Source organism: Rhodamnia argentea, chromosome 5, assembly GCF_020921035.1.
Source record: "Rhodamnia argentea isolate NSW1041297 chromosome 5, ASM2092103v1, whole genome shotgun sequence".
Classification (NCBI taxonomy): domain Eukaryota; kingdom Viridiplantae; phylum Streptophyta; class Magnoliopsida; order Myrtales; family Myrtaceae; genus Rhodamnia; species Rhodamnia argentea.
In genome coordinates, this window is record NC_063154.1 from 31097284 (window position 1) to 31123158 (window position 25875).

Genomic DNA, 25875 nt, shown 5'->3' on the forward strand with positions numbered 1-25875 from the left:
CGGATCTTCCGTCTCTTCGATCATTTTGCTCTTCCACGATCACAAGGCAACGATTTCGACCTGTATAAATCACATATTCGCACATTTTCCGCGCGAAGGAATATGAAGAAATGTGAGGATGGGCGTGGATTACTACAACATACTGAAGGTGAACAGGAACGCAAGCGACGATGATCTGAAGAAAGCCTACAAGAGACTGGCGATGATATGGCACCTGGACAAGAACCCCGAGGCCGCGACGACTGTCGCGAGGTCCAGGCGAGGGCCCCCCGGCCAGTGGCCAGCGAGGTTGCAAGGGCCCTCGCCCAGATCTAGCGAGGGCCTTCGCGCCCTCGCCCGTGGCCGGCAAGGTCGCGACGGCCGTCACGGCCTCGCCGGCCCAGGACGAGCCGACCATGGCCCTGGGCAGCCCGGTGGTGGCCGGCGACGGTCGCCGGCCAAGGGGAAACTTGGATTTGTTTTTTTTAATATTAAATAATTAAAGAACCCAAAAAAGGAAAATTTGCAAAAAAATAAAAAATCATGAAAAATTCCCACGTGTACGTTAAAATATTCAAAAAAATCGTTTCACTGAAGTCAAGTCAATTTTTTCGGTATCCATATCAGCTTTTCCGGCGTTCACGTAAGTGATGGTATTTAAGTGGCCAATTTTTTAAAGTTATGATACTTAAGTGGATTGAAAAAAAATTATGACACTTAAGTGAACGTCGTATACAAGTTATGATACTTACACTAAATTTATCCCGATTTTAACAATTTCCTTCTACTGCTCATGGAAAACCATCTAAATATTCAAAAAGACTGCTTTAACTAGGTTGGTTGTGGAAGAGCGAGATAATGAGAAAGAGAAAGAGAGGGTAATCGAGGGGTAGTCGTGGGCGCTTAGATATGGGATAATCATTCTGTTTATATATATTTTTATTTTATTATTTATTTTTTAGAATAAATTTAGAATAGAAATTCGTTTGACAACATAATTTTATTTTATTTTTTGGCATAAATTTTTAATTTAGAAGTATGTTTGGAATAGAAATAACAAGTAAAAATTATCTATTTTTCTATTTTTGCAACAAAAACAAAAATAAAAACTCTTCTTGTCATCAATGCCCGTCTGCCAATCACTATTCGCCAGTCGCCAAGCATCTGTTGATCTCCGGTCACTGGTCATCATCACAGTGGTAATTTTATGTTCTTATTAAATAAATTTTTGTTTCAAAAATAAAAATTTTATGTCGTTCTTAAACGCGTCCCTTTGTTAAAAATTGTTTTAGGAAGTGAACAGTGATCATCCATGGTAACATGACAAGTCCCCCTTCTAGAAATGAATGGCTTTTCTGGATTTTGCTACTGCTGCTTTACTTGACCAGACACCATCACTAGTGTGCATTTCCACTTCTTTTCGTCCTTCACTACTGGACAAGCATCTGAGCATACGTAAGATTGTTGTAATTAGGGTAATTGTGACTCTGAGAGAGAGAGATTAGATGAGAATAGTTGGGGGAGCAGTGACGGCACTTGAAGCGACAACTTCCTCTTGGCATCCTCTTTGAGAATTAAAGAGCCGAGGAATCTCCATGATTTGCCAATGTAAAGATTATATAATGAATGTCAATTTTGATAGCGTTCTCCTTAATGGTACATTAGACTTAGGCTAACTTACACCCTCACATCTCACTAATATCAACCATTAATTGAAAATGAATCTTGACTTTTCACGTATTATCTTTTCTAGATTTGTTGATAGAAAGCCCCTCAAGTTGAGGAGTCCTTTTAAGTGGAAAAAAAACCTCAGTTCACAAAATAAAATTGAAGTTGTGTATTCTTTATATTGAACACAATTATTAGATTAGAATGTGAAATATCAATCATAAAATTGCCATATGATGAAATGGTTTGAATTTGGTTATTGTCCCTCTGTTCTTGCTCTTTTAAAAATTACCTATTGATATGAGTTTAATGTAAACTTTTCCTATTGTTCTCAAACGTCGGCAATTTTCTTTGATTTTTCTTCTGACAAAGAAAAAGCTGAGTCTCGCACCAATAATGCAGATTGGACCCACTAATTCAGACTCGGATGGGCGCACATTTTGAGGATTGATTGGAACTCGATGGTACATCCAGGTCAACAGAGCTCACAACGACATGTGCTTGCTGACTGTGCACATCATGCATTAATCAAAAGGCAACAAAAAAAAAAAAAAACAGAGAGACAGAGGGAGAACAAAGGAAAAGAAGTAAGGAAGAGAAGGAAGAGTGAGACAGAGCAAGAACGAAGAGGGACGAAGAAGGCGAAGAGATTTGAGTGCCAAAAAAAACAATGTAAGAACAATAAAAGCTTTCATGATTCCTCTGCATATTTTATTGCCAAAGATCTCGTGATAGCCATGTTGGCTAATCATTAATCTATTGATTTATTTCAATATTGTAGCCAAAATCTCTTGTGTTTGCCGCTTCACTTTCTTCTATTTATCTTTTTTTTATTATATTAAAAGCATCTTCATTAAATATGGACTAGAAAGACAGATCGGACATCCCACTTTTTAATGTCTAGTTTAATTATTGCATCTTCTCAGCCTGAGCAACGTGCAAAGCTATTTTCCAACGTCAGAGCTCTATCAGACAAAAGAGGACATATGGACCCCTACCTATTGCATGCATGGTTCAATCATGAATCATAACGTTAGTTATGGTGTCATGGAAAATGAAAGCATAGGTTAAGAGTATTGAGTGCTATCATCAAATAATTCGACGTGTAATGCTTATCGTCAATAGGAACTCATATTTTCAAGTACTTGCCCTTTATAAAAAAAAATGTGATTCGATTTTACACCAGTTAAAAAGTTTGGACTTGGCATAGAATAAGATCAATGCAGTTTAGTCATCCTCCTTTTTGACAAGATGTGATGGATCTTCAGCTTCACCGTACACAATTTGTCTTAATGCCCAAGAGTTGTAATTTGATTATTTCCCTCAATATATTCCTTGAAGAATGCAAAGAGAATTTTATGCCCGTATGCATATTTGAACAAGCAATGTATGGATGTGAAAGACCATAATATAAGCACACATAATGAGAAAAATAAGAAAGGATAGAAAAGATGAGCTATTTCGAGTTGAACACTTGTAAAATAATAAAAATAGAAAATATCAGCTCGACCTTGCCTATAACCATGGCTTAGGAAAATCCATCACGCATGAGTGAAGAACGTTCCTAGTTGCCATCAGAGCTAAAATTTGAAGAAATAAATTTGTCTCTTTAAATGAATGAACCCAATCATTAGGCATAGAAATAGATGATTTTCTGCATTATTATTTCTTTATCGGAACCAAGCACATCACCAATATCCATATCTCCATCATTTCCTTCACCACTGACAGATAAATATTGACGAGTAATCCGTCCTTTTGCCCTTTGCCAAGCAAATGGTCATTTCATGCTTTTCTACTGCTATTGTTTTATTGCTAATCCATCTTTTCATCATTATCTCTATCGAACAAACACTGATTAGGTACTAGTCTTAAATTGGCTCCGTGCACGGATGAATGAAATCATATTCAAAATATAAAAGTAACTTTATGACTAAGCAATGACCGTGGTAGATGTTGATCACCTCCGTCAAGATAAGAACGATAGACTTTTAAACAATTTAAATGACTTTTTCTTCATTTTACTGTTTCTTGATCGGTGACCGTCGTTAATGTCTAAGTCTCCACATCCTTTCTTCCGCCGATCATGGACAACAATCTAATTATACCAAAGATTGCTCTAATTATGGCGGTTGTGGGAGATGAGATGGCCTTCGATGCGACAAGTCCCTCTTTGTAGAAATGGGTATCTTTTTTTGCATTTTACTGTTCCTTTATTAATTTGTATTGTTAATTAATGTGATAAATGATTGGAAAGAAGCTTTCCCTTCACTTCAATTAAACCTTAGTTGCATGAGGATATGTGATGTCCTAGCAAGAGTTAAAAGAGACAGGTGATCTCGACGATTAGCCAATGTAGAGATGTTCTCCTTGTTGACATTTTAGATTTACGCTAATTTAGACCTTTATATCTAATCAATATTAACCATTACTTGAGAATAAGTCTTAACATTTCATGTATTATATTTAGCAGATTTGTTGGTAGAAAGCCTCTCTAGGCGATCATTTAAGTGGAAAATAGAGAAACTCAATTCACAAAATAAAATTCAAGTTGTTTAATTGTTATGCTAACCATAATTATTAGATTAGAAGGTGAAATAATTATCATAAAATTGCCACATGATGACACGGTTGGAATTCTGCTAGTGTCTCTCTGTTCTTGCTCTTTTTAAAATTACTTCTTGATATGAGTTTAATGTAAATTTTTTCAATTATTCTCAAACGGCAGCTTTGATGGACAATTTTCTTTGATTTTTGAGAAAGAAAGAGCGGAGTCTCGCACCAATAATGCATAGTGGACTTAATAATACAGACTTGTGAGGCATCGGGAGAGATGCCTTACACAGTACAAACAATGTGCGGGATGGTGTTGTGTCCACTCGAAATCCTCATCTAAGCTGTCACAACTTTCATCCTTTTCTCTTTCAAATTTCTTGGCAAGCTGTTCCATTTCACACTACCTAAATAATAGTCTTGGTGGTACATCAATGGAGGTCATAGGGACATGTGTCGACATTGACCCCATAAAATAATTTCGTGCATGAGTCAATAAAGCAATAACCAAAAAAAAAATAAGGCAACATTTGACCCAAAAAGAAGAAGAAGAAGGAAACACGGGAAACAAAGTTGTTCTAGACACTTCAAACGTGTGCACCTCAAATGATACTCAATAATGTTTCGTGAGTTGCTACGTATATTTTTAGCAAAGATTTTGAAAAAAAAAAGATTTTCATTTGTTGAAAGCATGCAATAGAAATCCGGTTGGAGAGATTACCAAGAGAGAGTACAGGTTTGACCGTGTCAACATATCAAATTGAATTCATCTTCACTTAAAAGCTCAAACTATTGAGTTATGGATCAATTTAAATATATTAACTACCCTACAACATACCAATCTTCGATGTGGCACTTTTTTAACACAACTCACACGTATATCTAAATATTATTCATTGCATTTTCCAAGAAATATATGATGGCCCGAACTAGCTTCGGAGGAGGATATGATAATTAATAAGGGATTTAGGCGTCGTAGTAATTGAATTTTTTGCAAACGTTGTCGGTAGGTCTTTGAATTTTTGTTTTTCTTCAATCAATTGTGTCTGTACATTGTATATTGAGTTTGTATTCTTTCAAATCCTCTTTGTCAAACATGCAAATGGAGTTGGTCATGATGTGGACTATATACATCGGATATCGTCTAATTACCGCGCCATGGTGTTAGAATATGTCACAAGTTTGAGTCCGAAGCGAAAATCTAAATATTTCGATTTGGAAATTTCGTATTTTGATTGATATCACGTTAGTTAAAGAAAGTTCAAATTCGAATGTTCTTGGATATCTACAACTATACACAACGGAAACATATATTCTGCAATAATTATCATAAAATTGCCATAGCATGATATGGTTGGAATTCTGTTAGTGTCTTTCTGCTCTTGCTCTTTTAAAAATTACTAATTGATATGAGTTTAATGTAAAATTTTCTAATTATTCTCAAACGGCAGCATCGATTGATAATTTTCTTTGGTTTTTCTTTTGAGAAAGAAAGAGCAGAGTCTCGCACCAATAATGCAGTATGGTGCCGTGTCCACTTGAAGTCCTCATCTAACCTATCGGAACTTTCGTCATTTTCTCTTTCAAATTTCTTGACGACCTGTTTCATTTCCCACTAACTAAACAATAGTTTGTCCTGATGGTACATCAACGGAGGTCATAGGAACATGTGTCGGCTTTGACCCACAAAATAGAAGTAGTTTCATGCACATGTCAATAAGGCAACATTCTTCACTAAAAAAAAAAAAGGCAACATTCGACACAAAAAAAAAAATTAATAAGGCAACTTGGGAAACAAAGCTGCTCTAGATACTTCAAACGTGTGCACCTCGAATGATACTCAGTAATGTCTTGTGAGTTGCTATGCATATTTTTAGCAAAGATTGAAAAAAAAAAGGGTTTTCATTTGTTAAGAGCGCGTGACACAAATCCTGCCAAACGACAATCCAAGTTTAACCGTGTCAATATATCAAATTAAAACATTCACTTAAAAGCTTAAACCATTGAGTTATGGATCAACTTAGATATATTAACTACTTCACAACACATTAATATTTGATGTGGCACTTCTCTAATACATCTCACGCGTGTATCTAAATATTATTCATTGCATTTTCCAAGAAATAGATGATGGCTTGAGCTAGCTCCAGAGGAGGATTTGATAATTAATAAGGGATTTAGGCATCGTAGTAATTGAATTTTTTGCAAACGTTGTCGGTAGGTCTTTGAATTCTTTTTTTTTTTCAATCAATTGTGTCCGTACAATGTATATTGAATTTTTATTCTTTCAAATCCTGTCTGTCAAACATGCAAACGGAGTTGGTGATGATGTAGACTATATACATCGGATATCTTCTAATTACCGCGCCATCGGGAGTCGAAGAAAAGGAAGGATGGAGGAGGAAGAATGGTTGTGCTGGGAAGAAGAAAGAGAGAAACAGAGCAAGAATAAAGGAAAAAGTAGTTAAAAAAAGTCTTTAATCTATAATTGAACCAATTCAATCCTAAGCCTTCTTGCATTGATATTAATTGAGTCTATTCAGCTAAAATTGATTGGAAATCACCGATGTGAACACCGGTCATCTTACGCAATACGACTGGTGCTAATGTGAACAAATTTAATATCATCAATCTATTTATTTATTTTCCGCGTTTGTGGCCAAAATGTCGTGTTTGATGCTTCACTTTCGTCCATTCAGCAAAAGCATCTTTATTAAATGTCAAGTTAAAATTATTTTCTAATGACAGGGTTCTATCGAAGGAAAGAGTACACAAGCAGCCTTGTATTGTGGATTTGGATCACTTAACATTGAGATTTTCGTGACATGCATGACATTACTCAAATCAGGCCGTTCAAATGAAAATGAATGGCTTGATTTGAGCCACGTCATATGTTGAAAAGGAGGAAAAAATGTGAGCAAGAATTTTTTTGGGGTTTGAAAAATTTTGAATCCCAAATATGGCTCAAATCAAGTTGTCTATTTTCATTTGGATGGCCTGATTTGAGTAATGTCACATTTATCAAGGAAATCCCAATGTGAGGCGATCCGGATCCTCATATTGCACGCATGGTTCAGTTATGGAACTGTGGTAAAAATCCATGGCAGCCCTGTTGGAATAATAGATTTAGTGATGATGCTATGGAGAATGAAAGCATAGAATTAGAATACTGAGTGCTATCATCAAATCATGTACCCGTGTCATGCTTTTCATTAATAGGAACTCATACTTTTAAGTACCTGCCATTTGTAAAAAAAAAAAATGCAATTTAACTTAACACTAGTTGTATAGCATTGTGAGAAAATATATGATTTATAAAACAAGCGACATCACCAAACTCTTGTGATTGCTGTTCGAACTTAGCAGAGAATATGATAAATATAATTTAATCATCGTCTTTTGGACAAGATGTGATGGATCTTCGGCTTCACCATGCACGATATATTTGGATGCCTAAAATTTGTAATTGGATTGTATCCCATAATACAACCCATGAAGAATGCAAGGAGAATTGTCTGTCTGCATGCATATATTTGAACAAGCAATGTATGAGTATGAAAGACCATAATATAAGCACATAAAATGAGAAAAATAGGAAAAGATGGGCTACTTCGACTTAAACAATTGTAAAAATAAGAAATATAGAAAATATCAGCTTGACCTTGACTATAACCATGGTCCATGGCTTGGGAAAATCCATCGCGCATGAGTGAAGGATGTTACTTGTTGCCCTCGGATCCAAATTTTGAAAAAATAAATTTCTTTTTTTTTAATGCATTAACACAGTCCTCATGAGAGCCAAATTGATCTCACTCTTTATATCAAGTGATTTTCACTTGGGACTAAAATGATAAACATTGAAATCCAAACATCATTCTGCCTAAATACTTTAATAGTGTGGAGTTTCTAAAATGTGGAAATAGAGTTTCACGATGAAGGGAGGACATTAAATTAGAAAATCAAAATTGACAAGCGCATTTATCAATATACTCGAGAATTACGAAATGTACAAGGTTAAGATCGGGTCATGATCAATATGGAGACAGGCCCAAGACTCTTCCATTTTCATCAAAGTTCAAGGTAATAGTGTTTTAGTATTGCAGAGGAAAATTGCATAATCGATTTTGGACATATTGTAGAGAATGTAATTGAGCCTTAAACCTTTCGGTTAAACCAATTTAGTCCCAACTCTTTGAGAAAAAGTGTAATCAAGCCCTCTCGGTCAAGTTTTGCTAGCTTCATATCCCCAAAATGACCCTAATTCAGTTCGATATCTATGAGGCAAACCGGTCAATAGATAGAAAATGCCCCGTCTTTTCTATATTGGAATTTGAATTTTAAATGTCACGCTTTGGATTTTTATTATTTTTTTCCGTAAGGAAAACGGAAATCGAGTCCAAAAGAATTTAATCAATGCGTGGCATTTACGTGAACAGATTGGGACATGCGTGGACATATTTGGAAGTCCGCTGACAATTCGAAAAAGGCAAAGATAAAGCTCCGGGAGCAAAAGTAGCACCACGTACAAAAAGTAGCCGCTCATAGACGAAATTACGGTTCTGCCCTCGCGCGTGATCCTCGGTCCCTGTGATGGCCCTCGGCCGATGATGAAGCTCGGGGATTGCGAATCCACGGCCGTTGATTGGCACCTGGGCCTGGTGGGGCCGGGTGGGGCGATGGCTCGGATTTCATGGAGATGCGGTACGGGGATAAGAGATAAAAATGTCGGCTTGTTTCGTCCAACAAAAGATTGATTAAACTGAAAAAAAAAAAAAGACATTAGTTGATGGTGCTTAAATAATCTATGTGCTTAATCAATAACTAGTATCAAACTTTGAAGGGTTAATTATTCATCCATACGAAACGGTTTGTACGTTCTTGAAAAAAAGATTTCATCCAAAATTTCAGATGATTAATCTCGTTTTATCAATTTATTTCTTAAATGAGATTTCCTTTTGCCTTCTCATGACCTGGTGGTTTTCTCGGCTATAGTGTATGACGAGTAATCAAATCAATGAACAAAGTAGTAGTAGGTCCAGCCACCTTTTATAGAACGTGGACTCGAGAGGGAGTGGAGGTCATACCCCATTATCAATGTCTTAGTCAAATTATTGCATCTTGAGGTCCTGAACATCGTACATAACTTTTTTTTTTTTATTTTGGCAATTGGAGAGCTCTATTGATTGGGAATCCTACGTAGATATTCGTAAGTTCATATCATTACAGTTTGGAAAAGCACAAATAGATTGGTTGGTGACTAAGGGAAAGATGCTTGACATTAAGACACTAAGAGGAAATGGAAAAAGGAACGACGATCATGAAGCGACTCGTGGAAGTTGCTTTGCGGAAAACTTTAGGCCGGTTTTCATCCGGGAGATGTATATTCCAATTTTACTCTGTCGATTCTCCTTGGATGAGCCAAAGACATACATAAAAAAAAAAAAAGATTATGTACTATCGAATTAGGAAATTATACGGATCTCATGAAACTTTTGGTGCAACTAATATTGCTTACTATATGACAAATCTCATGTGCTTCCAAATGAAATTAAGTAATTTAGTGCATTTGCATTATCAGATTTTTTTTAAAGCATTGTTTCAATTATTTAGATTCGCAAGTGTAGTGTATCTAAATTTATGTTGAATTAGCATACATTTCATGTATGAGTTTTGGTACATAATATCATCTCAAGTCTTAGCCACGGGTGTAAGGAATTAACGCAAACAAAGCGAAAAAGTCAATAGCAAACTACCAGGTAAGCTTTCCAATATGAAGACATGACACTAATGAATTAAGCATGGTAAGATAGCCGCATCACCTAAGTGAATCCTACTAAGAATAATTGATAATTGGCTAATTATTCACGTCACTTTTATAAATCAGTTTCATGATTAAATCCTTATAGTTGTAGTATTACTCTTTGTTGATTCATCTTGATTGCGACCGGGCCGGTCACAAGCTTACTCTAAACTCTAGACCGAGATGACATTACAACTTCAAAATTAGCAGTACTCAAAAAGGATAAGCTATTTCGACTCAAACGATTGTAAAAATTAGAAGAATAGAAAAAGATCAGCTTGACCTCGACCATAATTATGGCCTAGGAAAATCCATCACGCATGAGCAAAGGAAGTTCCTTGCGACCCAAATTTTGGAGAAACAAAATTGTTCTTTTTAATTGCATGAACCCAGTCCTCACGAATTCAAATGATCCCACTCTTTGTATTATTGATAACAATTTATGTCTTGATATATTCCCATGCACTACGAAATTATTATCATTTATCTATATTTGAAAGTGATACAAATGGTTAATTTTTAAAATATATTTTTTAAACTATTTATTTCCCTTGGAATTTGTTCGTTACAACGAGACGAAGAGATGAACTAGATCTTAGGTTCCAATAAAAAAAAAAAAGTGGCTGTTTAACCAAAGTTGGGACTTAATAATGCTGTTGTCATAAACACCAGGAAATCCATCTGTCGTGGCACTTGAGTGGTGGAATATGGCTGCATATCCATATCATCATTGATTATGCGTCCGAGGCCTACCGTACTCACACTGTTAAATTTAGTAGCAATCCAAGAAAAGAAAAAAAAAGTTCATGACTTCCACTCAAAAGACAAATTGTTGGAGCCGAAAGAGAGATGGGATGTACGAGGGAGATGCACCAATAGTCCAAGTAGAATAATTATCTTAAAATTGCAATATCATAATATGGTTGGAATTTTGCTAATGTCTCTCTCCCCTCTTGCTCTTCTAAAAATTTCTTACTGATATGAGTCTAATATTATTTTTTTCTGTTATCCTCCACGGCAACATCGATCCACAATTTTCTTCGACTTTTATTCTGAGAAAGAAAGAGCGAGAAAACATAGAGAAACCCCCTTCCCAGCTTCCAACAGAAAACAGAGAGATAGAGAGAGTGATGCAAAAGAGGAGCAAATACCAAAAAAGAGAAAGAGGGACAATGATTGTGTTGGGATACATTTAAAATGCATGGACAAATTGAGACATAAAACGCACCGGGAATAAAAATCGTACATATGTTTTCAGAGGCATTGTTCGTGTGTTTTAAGCAAAAATCAAAATAAACGACGAGGGTTAATCAAATTGGCTCTTGAAGTGTGCGCGAAACGATTTGGTTCGGATGTTCTTCAGTTTGAGCCCCACAAACGTCGGACTTCTTATTCAAATACACCAAGAATCGTATGTCGAACGGAAAGCGAACTCGCGAGAAATCACTACTTTAGTTGTGCTAGCAATCTTATGAAAAAATAATCCGAACTCTCTTATATTTTTTGGTCACGGGAAGAACAATGAAAGCAAGACAGAATAACGTTTTTTCTATTCTCCCTCAAGTTGTTTCTGCACACACAAGTAGCACTATGCCTCATATCTAAGGATTATTTACACGAGACCAAAACATAAACGATTAGATATTGACCACTCTAAAAACTTTCATGTTGCTAATCATTGAATGCATGTCAAGTTCAGCGAACTTGTTCGGTGCAAGCACGTGCATTCTAACTTGGGTATTACAATACCCAATGACTCATTATTCGTCATTCTCTCAAGTATATAATATTTAATGGTGAAGTTAAGAACACATTGTTATCAACAGGATTATTAATATGCATTCAATGATCAATCGATCAGGAACAATTTAAAGATTCAATTTAAATGTGAACCTGACACTTCTTGACGTCTCAAGAATAAGTTCAATCACAACTAATCTTATGGAATCATTCGTATATAAACAATTAGACAAATGAATGAATACGTCTTTGTCACTAATTAAATAAAAATTAAAAATATAACTAAAATTCTTAACGTGTAACTATCATATGATTGTATAAGGACACATGTCTAACTGGTTGTGCCATGAAGAAGAAAGAGCGAAATAGACCAAGAACGATGAGAAACGAAGAAGGCGAAGAAGTTTAGTGCAAAGAAGGATGAAGGAAAGGTAACGTTGGAACACAGCAACATTTTGCTGGAAAAGTTGGTAATTAGTCTGGGTGGTTGCATGCTGCATGAGGCGTGCTGAACCTAACAATCAAACTCTCATGATTCAATAGTATATTTTGACCTTAAATATCACGAAAAAGAAAAAAAGACAATATAAGTATCGTAACTTTTGTAGGGCGCTCATTTAAATGCCATAAATTCTTTTCTAATCACTTGTGTACCATTACATTTTAAAAGTATTCGTTCTAAGTGCCATGCCGCATCAAATTTTCAGCATTTCAGGTGAACATTTTACAAAAAATTAAGATTTAAGAAGTAGATACTATTCAATAGATGTAGAAATGGATGATTTTCTAGCAAAGACCTAACCACGAGAAAAATAAAAGGAGATGAATATGGTCTATGGAGCACATTAACCTAACCTTAGTTAGGCCTTACCTAAACATTAGTCAATTCTTTGGGCGTGGAAATGGATGATTTTATGCATTATTGTTACTTTACCTGACCTAAGCACATCACCAATGTCCACGTGTCCATCGTATCTTTGCCATAACAAATGGTCATTTCATCCTTTTTTTTTTCACTGCTAATCCATCTTTTCATCACCATCTCCATCGGACAAATACAGATCATGTACTAGACTTAAATCCGCTCTTTGTGCGGGTGAATGAAATCATATTCAAAATATAAAAGTAACTTTATGACTAAGCAAAGACCGCTGTACAGGTTGATCGTCTCCGTCAAGATAAGAATGATAGACCATTGAACAATTTGGATGACTTTTTCTGCATTCTACTGTTTCTTGATCAATGACCATCATTAATATCTAAATCTCCACGTCCTTTCTTCCGCCGACCATGGACAACAATCCAAAACATACCAAAGATTGCTTTAATTATGGTAGTAGTGTGAGCTGAGATGGCCTTTGATGCGGCAAGTCCCTCTTTGTAGAAATGGGTATCTTTTTCTGCATTCGCTATTCATTTATTGATTAGTCTCGTCAATGTGATAAATGATTGGAAAAATGATTTCCCTTCACTTCAATTAAACCTTTAGTTGCGTGACGATATGTGATGCCCCAAGAAGAGTTAAAAGGGAAGGGTGATCTCAATGATTAGCCAATGTAAAGATGTTCTCCTTGTTGACATTTTAGATTTAGTCTAATTTAGATCCTCATATCTAATTAATATTAACCAATACTTGAGAATAAGTCTTGACATTTCACATATTATATTTAGCATATTTGTTGATAGAAAGCCCCTCTAAGCGTCCCTTTACGTGGAAAACATAAAAACTCAGTTCACAGAATAAAATTCATGTTGTTTAATTTTTATGCCGACCATAATTATTATATTAGAATGTGCAATAATTATCATAAAATTGCCATAGGATGATATGGTTGGAATTCTGTTAGTGTCTCTCTATTCTTGCTCTTTTAAAATTTACTTATTGATATGAGTTTAATGTAAATTTTTTTAATTATTCTCAAACGGCAGCATCGATCGATAATTTTCTTTGGTTTTTCTTTTGAGAAAGAAAGAGCGGAGTCTTGCACCAATAATGCAATGTGATGTTGTGTCCACTCGAAGTCCTCATCTAAGCTGTCAGAACTTTCGTCGGTTTCTCTTTCAAATTTCTTGACGAGCTGTTCCATTTCCCACTACCTAAACAATAGTCTATCCTGGTGGTACATCAATAGAGGTCATAGGGACATGTGTCGGCATTGACCCCACAAAATAAAATTAGTCTTGTACATGAGTCAACAAGGCAATAATAAAATAAATAAATAAGGCAACATTTGACCCAAAAAGAAAAAGAAGAAGGAAACATGGGAAACAAAGCTGTTCTAGACACTTCAAACATGTGCATCTCAAATGATACTCAATAATGTCTCGTGAGTTGCTACGTATATTTTTAGAAAAGATTTTGAAAAAAAACAGGTTTTTATTTGTTGAGAGCACGCAATAGAAATCCGGCCTGAAGAGATTGCCAAAAGAGAGTTTAAGTTTGACCATGTCAACATATCAAATTGAATTCATCTTCACTTAAAAGTTTAAACTATTGAGTTATGAATCAATTTAGATATATTAACTACTCAATAATGCACCAATTTTCGATGTAGCACTTCTCTAACACAACTTACACGTATATTTAAATATTATTCATTGCATTTTCCAAGAAATAGATGATGGCTTGAACTAGCTCGGGAGGAGGATTTGATAATTAATAAGGGATTTAGGCATCGTAGTAATTGAATTTTTTTCAAATGTTGTTGGTAGGTCTTTGAATTCTTTTTTTTTTTCTTCAATCAATTGTGTCCGTACATTGTATATTTAATTTTTATTCTTTCAAATCCTCTTTGTCAAACATGCAAACGAAGTTGGTGATGATGCAGACTATATACATTGGATATCATGTGATTACCGCGCCATGGGGAGCCCAAGAAAAGGAAGGAAGGAGGAAGAATGGTCGTGCCGGGAAGAAGAAAGAGAGAAATAGAGCAAGAATAAAGGAAAAAGTAGTAAAAAAAAGTCATAAATCTATAATTGAACTAATTTATTCCTAAGCCTTGTTGCATTGATATTAATTGAGTCTAGCCAACTAAAATTGATAAAAAATCATTGATGTGAACGCTGACTATCTTATGTAGTACGACCGGCGCCCATGTGGATGAATTTAATATCATCAATCTATTGATTTATTTTCCACGTTTGTAGCCAAAATCTCGTGTTTGATGCTTCACTTTCCTCTATTCAGCAAAAGCATCTTTATTAAATGTGGACTCGAAAGGGAGATGAGACATCGCACTATTTAATGTCGAGTTAAAATTATTTTCTGACTAGAGGGTTCTAGCGAAGAAAAGAGTACATATGCAGCCCCCCTGTTGCATGAATGGTTCAATTATGGAACTATGGTAAAAATCCATGGCAGCCTTGTTGGAATAATAGCTTTAGTAATGATGTTATGGAGAATGAAAGCATAGACTCATAATACTGAGTGCTATCGTCAAATCATGTGCCCGTGTCATGCTTATCGTTAATAGTAACTCATACATTTAAGTACCTGCCATTTGTTAAAAAATGCAATTTAACTTGACACTAGTTGAAAAATAGCGGTGCGAGAAAATATATGATTTATAAAACAATAAGCGACATCACCAAACTCTTGTGATTGCAGTTCGAACTTAGCAGAGAATATGGTAAATGTAATTTAATCATCGTCTTTTGGATGAGATGTGATGGATCCTCGGCTTCACCATGCACGACATATTTGAATGCCTAAGATTTGTAATTGGATTGTATCCCTTAATATAACCCATGAAGAATGCAAAGAGAATTGTCTGTCTGCATGCATATATTTGAACAAGCAATGTATGAGTATGAAAGACCATAATATAAGCACATAAAATGATAAAAAGAAAAGAAAAGATGGGCTACTTCGACTTAAACAATTCTAAAAATAAGAAATATAGAAAACATCGGCTTGACCTTGACTATAACTATTGAAATATAACGTGCGAAAACTAACCAAGATCTTGCAAAATAAGTCAATACGAAAAGCCCGGAGAAATAACGAGAAATGATAAAGGACATCAGAAATTACGTGGTTCGATCCGAATATCGGTATCTACATCTACGAGAGAGCCAGCATAAATAATCCACTATAATCGGAGAATCGAAATTACAATCGCTCAAAGTGCTCGTATTTCTCGTACCTAGATTATATCCAAACCCGAAATATTTATAGATAAAACAACTTAATTGGATATATGAAAACTCACGAAGCAAATCTTCTTGTGTTCGGACTCCTTCGTGCGATCAAAGAAAAAGCTCCACCGTGCGGCTACTCAAGAAAGTCTCTGTACGTTTTCTTTCCTTCGGCCCCTGTTGGAGTTTTTTTGTTCGTCCTGTTATGGAGTCACTGTGCGCGGTTTTTTTTTATTTTTACTCTTTTAATACCGCTAGAAAAGAAACTCTCCTTTTCTTCTGTACGAAGTTCCCTATTTGCCGCTCAAAAGGAATAAAAAATAGATATATGCGCAGCTAGGGGATATCCACTTGCATGGTCAAATCTTTGATAAAAGATTTGGACTTTCTTGACCAACTTCCCACGGTATATTGATATTCCTTTCTAGAAAAATACTAATTCAAATAGGCAATATCAATTTCGAAGAAGTTGTCCAGCGCACGTCATGAAGATTTTCTTTTAACAAATCATATTCGAGCTCAAAATCGAGACAAAATTTAATAATAACCATGGTCCATGGCTTAGGAAAATCCATTGCGCATGAGTGAAGGATGTTACTTGTTGCCCTCGGATCCAAATTTTGAAAAAACAAATTTCTTTATTTTTTAATGTATTAACATAGTCCTTATGAGCCAAATTGATCTCACTCTTTGTATCAAGTGATTTTCACTTGGGACTCAAATGATAAACATTGAAATCCAAATATCACTCTACCTAAATACTTTAATAGCGTGGAGTTTCTAATATGTGGAAATAGAGTTTCATGATGAAGGGAGGACATTAAATTAGAATATCAAAATTGATAAGCGCATTTATCAATATATTCGAGAATTATGAAATGTACGAGGTTAAGATCGGGTCATGATCAATATGGAGACATACCCAAGACTCTTCTATTTTCATCAAAGTTCGAGGTACTAGTGTTTTAATACTGCAGAGGAAAATTGCATAATCGGTTTTGGACATATTGTAGAGAATGCAATTGAGTCTTAAACCTTTCGATTAAACCAATTTAGTCCCAACTCTTTGAGAAAAAGTGTAATCAAATCCTCTCGGTCAAGTTTTGCCAGCTTCATATCCCCAGAATGACCTTAATTTAGTTCGATATCTACCGGACGAACCGGTCAATCGATAGAAAATGCCCCGTCTTTTCTATATTCGAATTTGAATTTTAAATGTCGCGCTTTTGATTTTTATTATTTTTTCCATAAGGAAAACGGAAATCGAGTCCAAAAGAATTTAATCAATGCGTGGCATTTACGTGAACAGATTGGGACATGCGTGGGCATATTTGGAAGTCCGCTGAAAATTTGAAAAGGCAAAGACGTAAAGCCCCGGGAGCAAAAGTAGCCGTTCACACAGACGAAATTACGGTTCTGCCCTCGCGCGTGATCCTTGATCCCTGTGATGGCCCTCGGCCGATGATGAAGCTCGGGGATCGCGAATCCACGGCCGTTGATTGGCACCTGGGCTAGGTGGGGCCGGGCTGGGGCAGTGACGGGATTTCATGGAGATGCGGTACCGGGATAAGAGATAAAAATGTCGGCTTGTTTCGTCCAACTCGAAGTTGGCTTTTCGTTTTCTTGGAAGTGAAAAGACGTTGATGCCCTCAATCGCGACCGACGTCGATGCCCTCAATCGCGACCGACGTCGACAGCAGTCCAGCCCAGGAGAACTAATGAATTTTCTTTGAGTTCAAACTGATATGTTCTTGGAAAAAAATCAAGGGATCAACCGTCCGCTGCTTTTGAAGAGATTCTCGTACTTCACAAGTTGCCATTAGACGATGAGTTATCGGCAATATTTGACATTGCTTTTGAAGTGCCCTTTGGAGTTTTAACTCCTTAATACTCAGATTCAATAGCTTAGGCAGGTACACACCAACAAAAGATTGATTAAATTGAAAAAAAATACATTAGTTGATGGTGCTTAAATAATCTATGTGCTTAATCAATAACTAGTATCGCACTTTGAAGGATTAATTATTCATCCATATGAAATGGTTTGTACATTCTTTAAGAAAAGATTTCATCCAAAATTTCAGACGATTAATCTCATTTTATCAATTTATTTCTTAAATGAGATTTCCTTTAGCCTTCTCATGATCCTGGTGGTTTTCTCGGCTATATTGTACGATGAGTAATCAAATCAATGAACAAATTAGTCGTAGGTCCAGGTCCAGCCACCTCATTATAGAACGTGGACTCGAGAGGGAGTGGAGGTCACACCCTATTATCAATGTCTTAGTCAAATTATTGAATCTTGAGGTCCCGAGCATCGTTCATAGCTTTTTTTTGGCAATTGGAGAGCTCTATTGATTGGGAATCCTATGCAGATATTCGTAAGTTCATATCATTACAGTTTGGAAAAGCACAAATAGATTGCTTGGTGACTAAGGGAAAGATGCTTGACATTAAGACACTAAGAGGAAATGGAAAAAGGAATGACGATCATGAAGCGACTCGTGGAAGTTGCTTCGCGGAAAACTTTAGGTCGGTTTTCATCCGGGAGACATATATTCCAATTTTACTCTGTCGATTCTCCTTGAATGAGCCAAAGATGTGCATAAAAAAAAAAGAGTATGTACTATCGAATTAGGAAATTATACGGATCTCATGAAACTTTTGGTGCAACCGATATCGCTTAATATATGACAAATCTCATGTGCTTCCAAATGAAATTAAGTAATTTAGTGTATTTGCCTTATCGGATTTTTTTTTAACCATTGTTTCAATTATTTAGATTCGCAAGTGTAGTGTATCTAAATTTATGTTGAGTTAGCACACATTTCATGTATGAGTTTTGGTACATAATATCATCTCAACTCTCAGCCACGGGTGTAAGGAATTATAAAGCAGACAAAGCAAAAACTCAATAGCAAACTACCAGGTAAGCTTTCCAATTTGAAGATATGACACTAATGAATTAAGCATGGTAAGATAGCCGCATCACCTAAGTGAATCCTACTAAGAATAATTGATAATTGGCTAACTTATTCACATCACTTTTATAAATCAGTTTTATGATTAAATCCTTATAGTTGTAGTATTACTCCTTGTTGATTCATCTTGATTGGTGCCGGGCCAATCACAAGCTTACTCTAAACTCTAGATCGAGATGACATTACAATTTAAAAAATAGCAGCACTCGAAAAAGATGAGCTATTTTGACTCAAACGATAGTAAAAATTAGAAGAATAGGAAAGATCAGCTTGACCTTGACCATAACCATGTCTTAGGAAAATCCATCACACATGAGTTAAGGATTTTTCTTGTTGCTATTGGAGCCAAATCTTGTGAAGGAAAAAAAAATTGTTATTTTGATTACATGAACCCAATCCTCAAGAGCCCAAATGATCTTACTGTGTCCCGTGATTTTCACTTCGGGCTAAAATGATCCACGATGAACCCAAATTTCTTCCAAATGCTACTTATCTATGGAAATAGAGTTTCAGAGTAGATAAAATTAGACAATCAAATTTGACAATAGCAGGTTATCAATTTTACTCAACAAACCATGAAATGTACGAGGTTGTAAGATTCTGTCATAATCAATATGGAGACATGTACAGGAATCTTCCATTCTCATCAAAGCTCAGGGTGCTGGTGCTGTAGCGTTGCTAGAAAATTATACAATCAATATCAAACATATTGTACAGGAAAAGTGTAATCAAGTGCTCTCGATTAAGTTTTGCCTAATCAATCTGACGTGCTAGTCCAATCATGACCGCAGTCTTATGTGTAAGGAAGATGGTGTAACATGAACTACTACTTGGCCGAGCGGCTAAAGCCCCAAATCACTAAATATTTAGCTCTAATGTTAGACTTAAACAAAAGGATTGATGGTATACAACAGTGCAAGGGCGCAAGGCCGAGTAGCCCCACCAACAAAGCGACACGACCCGTCTGAAACAAGACTATTACACAAGTACGCCAAACTCACCACAAAAGAAGGCACACAACAAAACAGAAGCGATTTCAACGTCAAAAATGAAATTTGCTAATGGACAACCAATTTTTTTTTTAATCATTAACCTATAGATTTATTTCGACATTGTAGCAAAACTCTCTTATGTGTAACGCTCCTTATGCTAAGCCATTTATAAATAGTCAACACTTTCGTCCTCTTGGCTTCATTATAAAGCATCTTTATTAAAGTGGACTCGAGAGGAAGAGGGGACACCCCACTATCTTTTGTCTATTCAAATTTTTGCATCTTTAATGATGGGATTTTGGTGATAACAACATTAATATGGATGAATAATCAACGCTAACGTCCTTCTCGGCTTTTTTTCAATAAAGCATCTTTGAGGGAGATAGACGGGACACCCCACTATCTAATGTTTTTTCAAATTATTGCATCTTTAATGATGGGATTCTCCTGATAATGCAGGGTTGCTTTCTTGGAATAATAAGTGCACGATTAGCTAAAGCAGCCAGTGGTGTGGCGAAACTGACTGCAAAAAAGGGCGGAATTGGGCCCATTTTCAATATGGATGTCGTGGAACACAAATGGGCCCAATTCAGTTATGAAGTTTAGGTCGGAAAAAGGCCCATTAGAAGCCCGGCCCATTTCATTTATGAAGTTCAGGTCGGAAAAAGGCCCGTTAGAAGCCCGGTCCCTTTCTCTCACACAAAATAGCATGGAATGCTTGGGCAATTGTAAGAAGCATCGTTTCGTGTCCAAGGGATACTACATTGCTTGCCTAGTTTAAATTAGTAATTGCATATTCGTCCAATTGTACGTCATCATGATATCTCCAAGGTACTCTTGTTGAATAATAATAATAATAATAATAATAATAGGCAAAAGACGAATTCCCTTGATATTTGAAAACTACGAGGTGCAAACGGCTAGTGGAGTAATACTCAGTGATTTCTCGCCGCCCTTTCCACAATGAAACCATGTCATTGTTTCGCATTTCTAGTTTTGTAGTCCTGGTTGAATAGGCTAGAACCTTGAGAAGCAACGAGTTCGAGAAATCGTTTCCGCGGCTTCTCAAGGAACTTCTTAGAATTAAGTCCCTTTTATTAAACCGACATGCACGAAGAAAATGAAGTAAACCAGGAAGTTCTAAATTACTCAACATGGATGTAAGATCAGTTTCCAACTTTCCAGAGGCGGTGTGCCGCGCATTGAGAATCCAAACTACAGTTTACACATCTCATGATTAGTCCAATAGTTGACGACAATTTATATTGATCGCGCGGTCAAATTAGTTTCACTATAAAAAGAAAACAAGAAGATGCAACCGAATTTAGTTATAGCACTGGTATAAAAATCTATAAGTACAGAGCAATTCAAACTTTAAAGCCATACAATCAAGTCCTAAAAATTCTTTAAAAGTTTATCAATTACTTCCCACTATATCGTCCATTTTCAGTGAACAAAACACTTTGTTTAAAGGTTTGATTAACAATGCTACTCGGTTGAACTTATTGGATAATTCTTAGGATTCGGTTGTACTTTGTTTAGAGGTTTTTAAAGTTTCTGGAGCACTTATCTTTATTTCATGTAAAAGGATTCCATGTATAGACTCAAAGATCATAGTGTCATTTTCATTTGTGGACAATAAAGTCTCATGGAGTCAAGATTTGCATATACATTTGCACCGCAAAACTAGTAAGATGGATATCACATATGTTCCAATTTAGTTTGTCGATTCTCCCTGGATGAGCTAAAGACATTCAAAAGCATGTTGAAATAAATTGTGAAATTATATGGATTGTATGAAAAAATTTGGTGTAACGGATACGGCTAACTATTTAGCAATCTCATGTGCTCCCTAACAAGGTTAAGTGGTTTGGTGTATATTCGTTATCGGGTTTTTCTTTCTTACCGTTATATCAACTATTCAGATTTGCAAATGTAGTGTATCCAAATTTATATTGAGTTAGCCCACATTTCATGGATGAGTTCTGGTGATTAAGTTTATTTGCACCGTTCTATCATGTGTATAATCATTATGATTGCCCAATACACTAAAATATAGCTCAATGTAATAGCTATTACAAAACTATTCCTTAAAGTGCTTATAAATTATATAGTAGCTAAGATAATAAAGGGATAAATAGGAGTTTCTTGCATTAGAGTAAACTTTTCCATTTCTTTTTTTAGTACCCATGAGTTTTTTGGCCATATCATATCCAGATTTCCCTCGCTTGCGACCGGCGAGGGCTTGCAAGAGGCTGCAAGCACAAAGCAAAAAAAAAAAAAACAAAGATAGAAAAATTTATTGAAAGATAGTTAAACAACTTGGAAAATATAAAAATATTGTTAAAAATTTTTTATGACAAGATCGGTCGGTCAAATGACTGAATTGACACGGTTGCAAAAGGTTTACGATTGAATTGGTAAAGAAAAAAAAAGTTTATAATTGAATTGACACAATTATAATAGGTTTATGACTATTTTAGTAATTCTCCCATCCCGACCTCATTATAGTCTTTACTTCTTCTTTTTTTTCCTTTTTCCCTGATTCCATGTTACCCCACAATTGGGATGCCCCAAGTTCACTCCAAGAAAATAACTCTTGTCATATGGTTTCCAATACTAACCAAATCAACGGCAAAAGGACACCACAAGTGCCAATATCTGCGTATGACGCTCACCGATCATCAGAATTTCTTGTCGGGGCACTAAAGTAATCTTTTTTTATCCGATTTGACATTAAGATGATCTTTTTTGGATCGGTTAAGTGCTAATTTTTTTTAAAATGATTATTTAAGTGCCAACTTCGGTGAAGTCGCATGATTTTTCACCATTGGCACTAAAGTGATCGTTTTTTTTCCTTCAATTTGCCACTTAAGTAATCGTAAAAAAAATATTGGCAGCAACATGAGCGCAATACACAAATATTGACACTTAAGATGTCCTTACCTCTCAAATCAACTAGGGAAGACATAATAATGAGGCAACATACGGATAGCGAACGTAATCGAACTTGAAGAGAGACGGACCGAATGTGGATTGCTCATAACCTGCGACTCAAATATGGAATCCAATGGTGCTGTTCATGACGAGGTGATATGACTTGGTGGAGATGAACCGGGGGAATCCAGAGCGAGAGGGTAAAGATGCAAAAAAATCTGGTCGGAGAAAATATGGGAAGAGAGTCCGAGACGCCTTCGATCCCAGCTAGAGAAAAAGCTGACTATTTTCTCTTTCTCAGGGGTCAAATTTTGCTGTTGACGACGAGTACTCAAATGATTTTAGAATACGGAACTTGCTAGCCAAATTCAAAGTGTCGACAATGTCAACATGGCCCACGCCTAGGGGTCTAATCAAGTTGTTACAGTGCCTAACTTGAGATTTACTCAACTCTATACTCGCTGGTAAAAACTCAAATTTACCTCTTCCAAGTATTGATTGCATGTTGGAGGTTGACTCAAAAAGTCCAGATTTTACGCATACATGAGTGTAGCTAAGGATGACGTGCGAATTAATTAAAGACCGAAACATGCAACTAAATGCCAAGTTAATTAACTAAACACTTGGACCATTCTCTGAAGCTTTGCCGGATTTGTCCTTGGCATTCTCTTAATGGGCATGCTGGACTTGTTAATCAAACCAAAGGAACCAAATGTTAATCTGTATTAACCGAGCTAAAAGACCAAAAAAAAAAAAAAAAAAAACTACTGATGGGCTTCACTGGAATTTGGTGAGCGCGAGTAGAAGAATCACGGACAAGGACACCGAAGTTGGGGGAGGCATGACTCGTGCTCGTCGACTGGTGACAACCTGCAAAAACTGAAGCGAATCAAAGCTAAACAGGGGTTCAACCACGACTGGTACAGACTACAGAGCATGAGCGGGGAAGCCGATGGGGGTCGCGGATGACTCTTCAAACGACTTGGGGTGCTCGGTGAGGCTGTTGTGCTCGTGGGTATAGCTACAGTTCACAAACGAGAACAGGGACACCAGTGATCCACGGTATGAGTATATTGCTCACGAATCACCAAGGTTGCTATCCTCTGTAATCTAGCGTCTCTCTTGAAAAGTGCTCGTCCAGAGAACACTCTTGTGAGTGGATGATGACTTTTAGTGGATCCTGAGAAAAATAGAAACATGCGACAGAATGTAAAGATGACATTTTTTTTTTTATACAAAGGACTATCCTCTCGCCTCTGTTTTTTCTTTTTTCCTTTTTTCAAGGAAACAGAAAAAGGGAAAGTCTAAAAAAAGGAAAAAAAAATCAAATAAAGGAAATCGGGCCTTTATTTTTTTTTTTAAGACTTCATGGCCACTTCTACCCTCATTTGAAATAAGGTTCACTTTTGAGAAAATTAGAGTACTCAGGCCCTTATTTGGAACGAATCGAAATGAACTCTGGAGGAGATGAAACGAAGCAACGATCTTCAGAATTTTTTGACGTGTTTGCAAACCGTACTCCATGGATTTTATCATATGTTTGTTGACATATGACCTTGAGTACTCACCGGTCGCAGGGTCCTTCTATATCAAGGAAGGAAAACATCTAGTTAGCTATGCTTCCTACATGTTTCTTCATCCCTTTTTAGAAACATGTGATAGATTGTAAAACTTATATATATATATATATTGCGAACGAACAAACAAGCGAGCGAGGCGACAAACACATAAAAAGTTTTGGCATTTTGAAACAATGTTCACTTGTGGCCTTTATTTGAGAAAATGAGAACACTTCGGCCCCTTCTTGGAAAAGACGATCAATATAAATCCTTATCCGCCAAACACATGATCACGTACAACAATAAATAAAAAGTTCAAACACGTAATCACGTATAATTATAAGCAATAAAAAATTCAAACGCGTAACATAAAACATAGATTATAACCCTCGTTCCCCATTTATCAAAATAATTTTTTTTAAACTCTCTTCTCCATTCACTAATAGAAATATTGATCCAACAAAAATAGAGATATGTGACAAAGAATGAAGAAGAAACAAATAAGGCGAGGCAGAGTTAGATTCAACTTAAAGAAATATGTTGCTTTTACTGTAGCTAAGAACCGATTCCAAAAATGGCTTGGTTTCTGGATGGGCCTTCACTTGGAATCGAGAACCGGACCTATTCAAACTGGTTATAAAAACTTGGAACCGGAACCGGACCTATTCACGTTGGAACAGGGAACGGACCGGTTTTTCGGACTGTCCGATCTGGTTCCTAGTTCTACCCGATCCAGTTGCACACCCCTAATTAGAGCCCAACAATCCCAAGCCCTGCGAAGACCTCGCCATCCCACTTGGATGAAGCTTTACTGGATCTCGCCTCGTCGAATCACTCATCACTCTTGGGATCTATCGGACTCAAGAATCGCCCATGGGGTACGAAATAAAAGTGTGCTCATGAACTGCGTAACATCTCAGGTATGTTCCTCCAACCAAACGTCTTCCTCATCTTCTGCTTTTTCAGATTCGCAGTCACTAATTTCTATGGCAGTGGGTCAGTCGCATTATTCGAATGCGTTGCTTTACTCAAGTGCCCTTTTCAGTCGCTATTATTTTATGACGGTATCAACATAAGCACAGAAAAATATGACAAGGCAGGCACAGGATGGGACCACTGTTATTACTCTGATTAAATTCAGCTTGTAATGTTTGGTATGAGCACTATCATCATGTCCACCACGCACAAAATCCCAGTCCTGCTCGTAGTACTTTGACACTGTTTTTGTATCATAAGAAGAAGTAACTGAGGACGCGACTTTTGTAGACAAGGCATGCAATGTGGAGCATTACTACGATTGGGACGATTATGCCGAGGCATTCTACACCGTCTTGCGCTATCTGAGGTCCACCACCGCGGAAAAGTGGTTCGACTACTACACCCATACTTCTCTCCATCATGCCAAGGGCTTCAGCCACAGTGCGTGCAATCGTGCGTTGACACACGCTGGTTGTACTAGCTGCATGGATTTCGCCTGCAATGAAATCCAGAGTGTGCGCGCCGCAGCTTTGGCTTCGCGATCGTAG

General features: G+C 36.5%; 1 protein-coding gene across 1 annotated transcript; it reads left to right on the top strand.

Moving 5' to 3' along the window:
- Positions 1–118: 118 nt before the first annotated feature.
- Positions 119–25875, top strand: LOC125315331 (dnaJ protein homolog 1-like). The gene is made up of 2 exons (XM_048279791.1): positions 119–413; positions 25586–25875. Exons 1-2 carry the CDS (start codon positions 119–121, stop codon positions 25873–25875), a joined length of 585 nt encoding a protein of 194 aa, XP_048135748.1.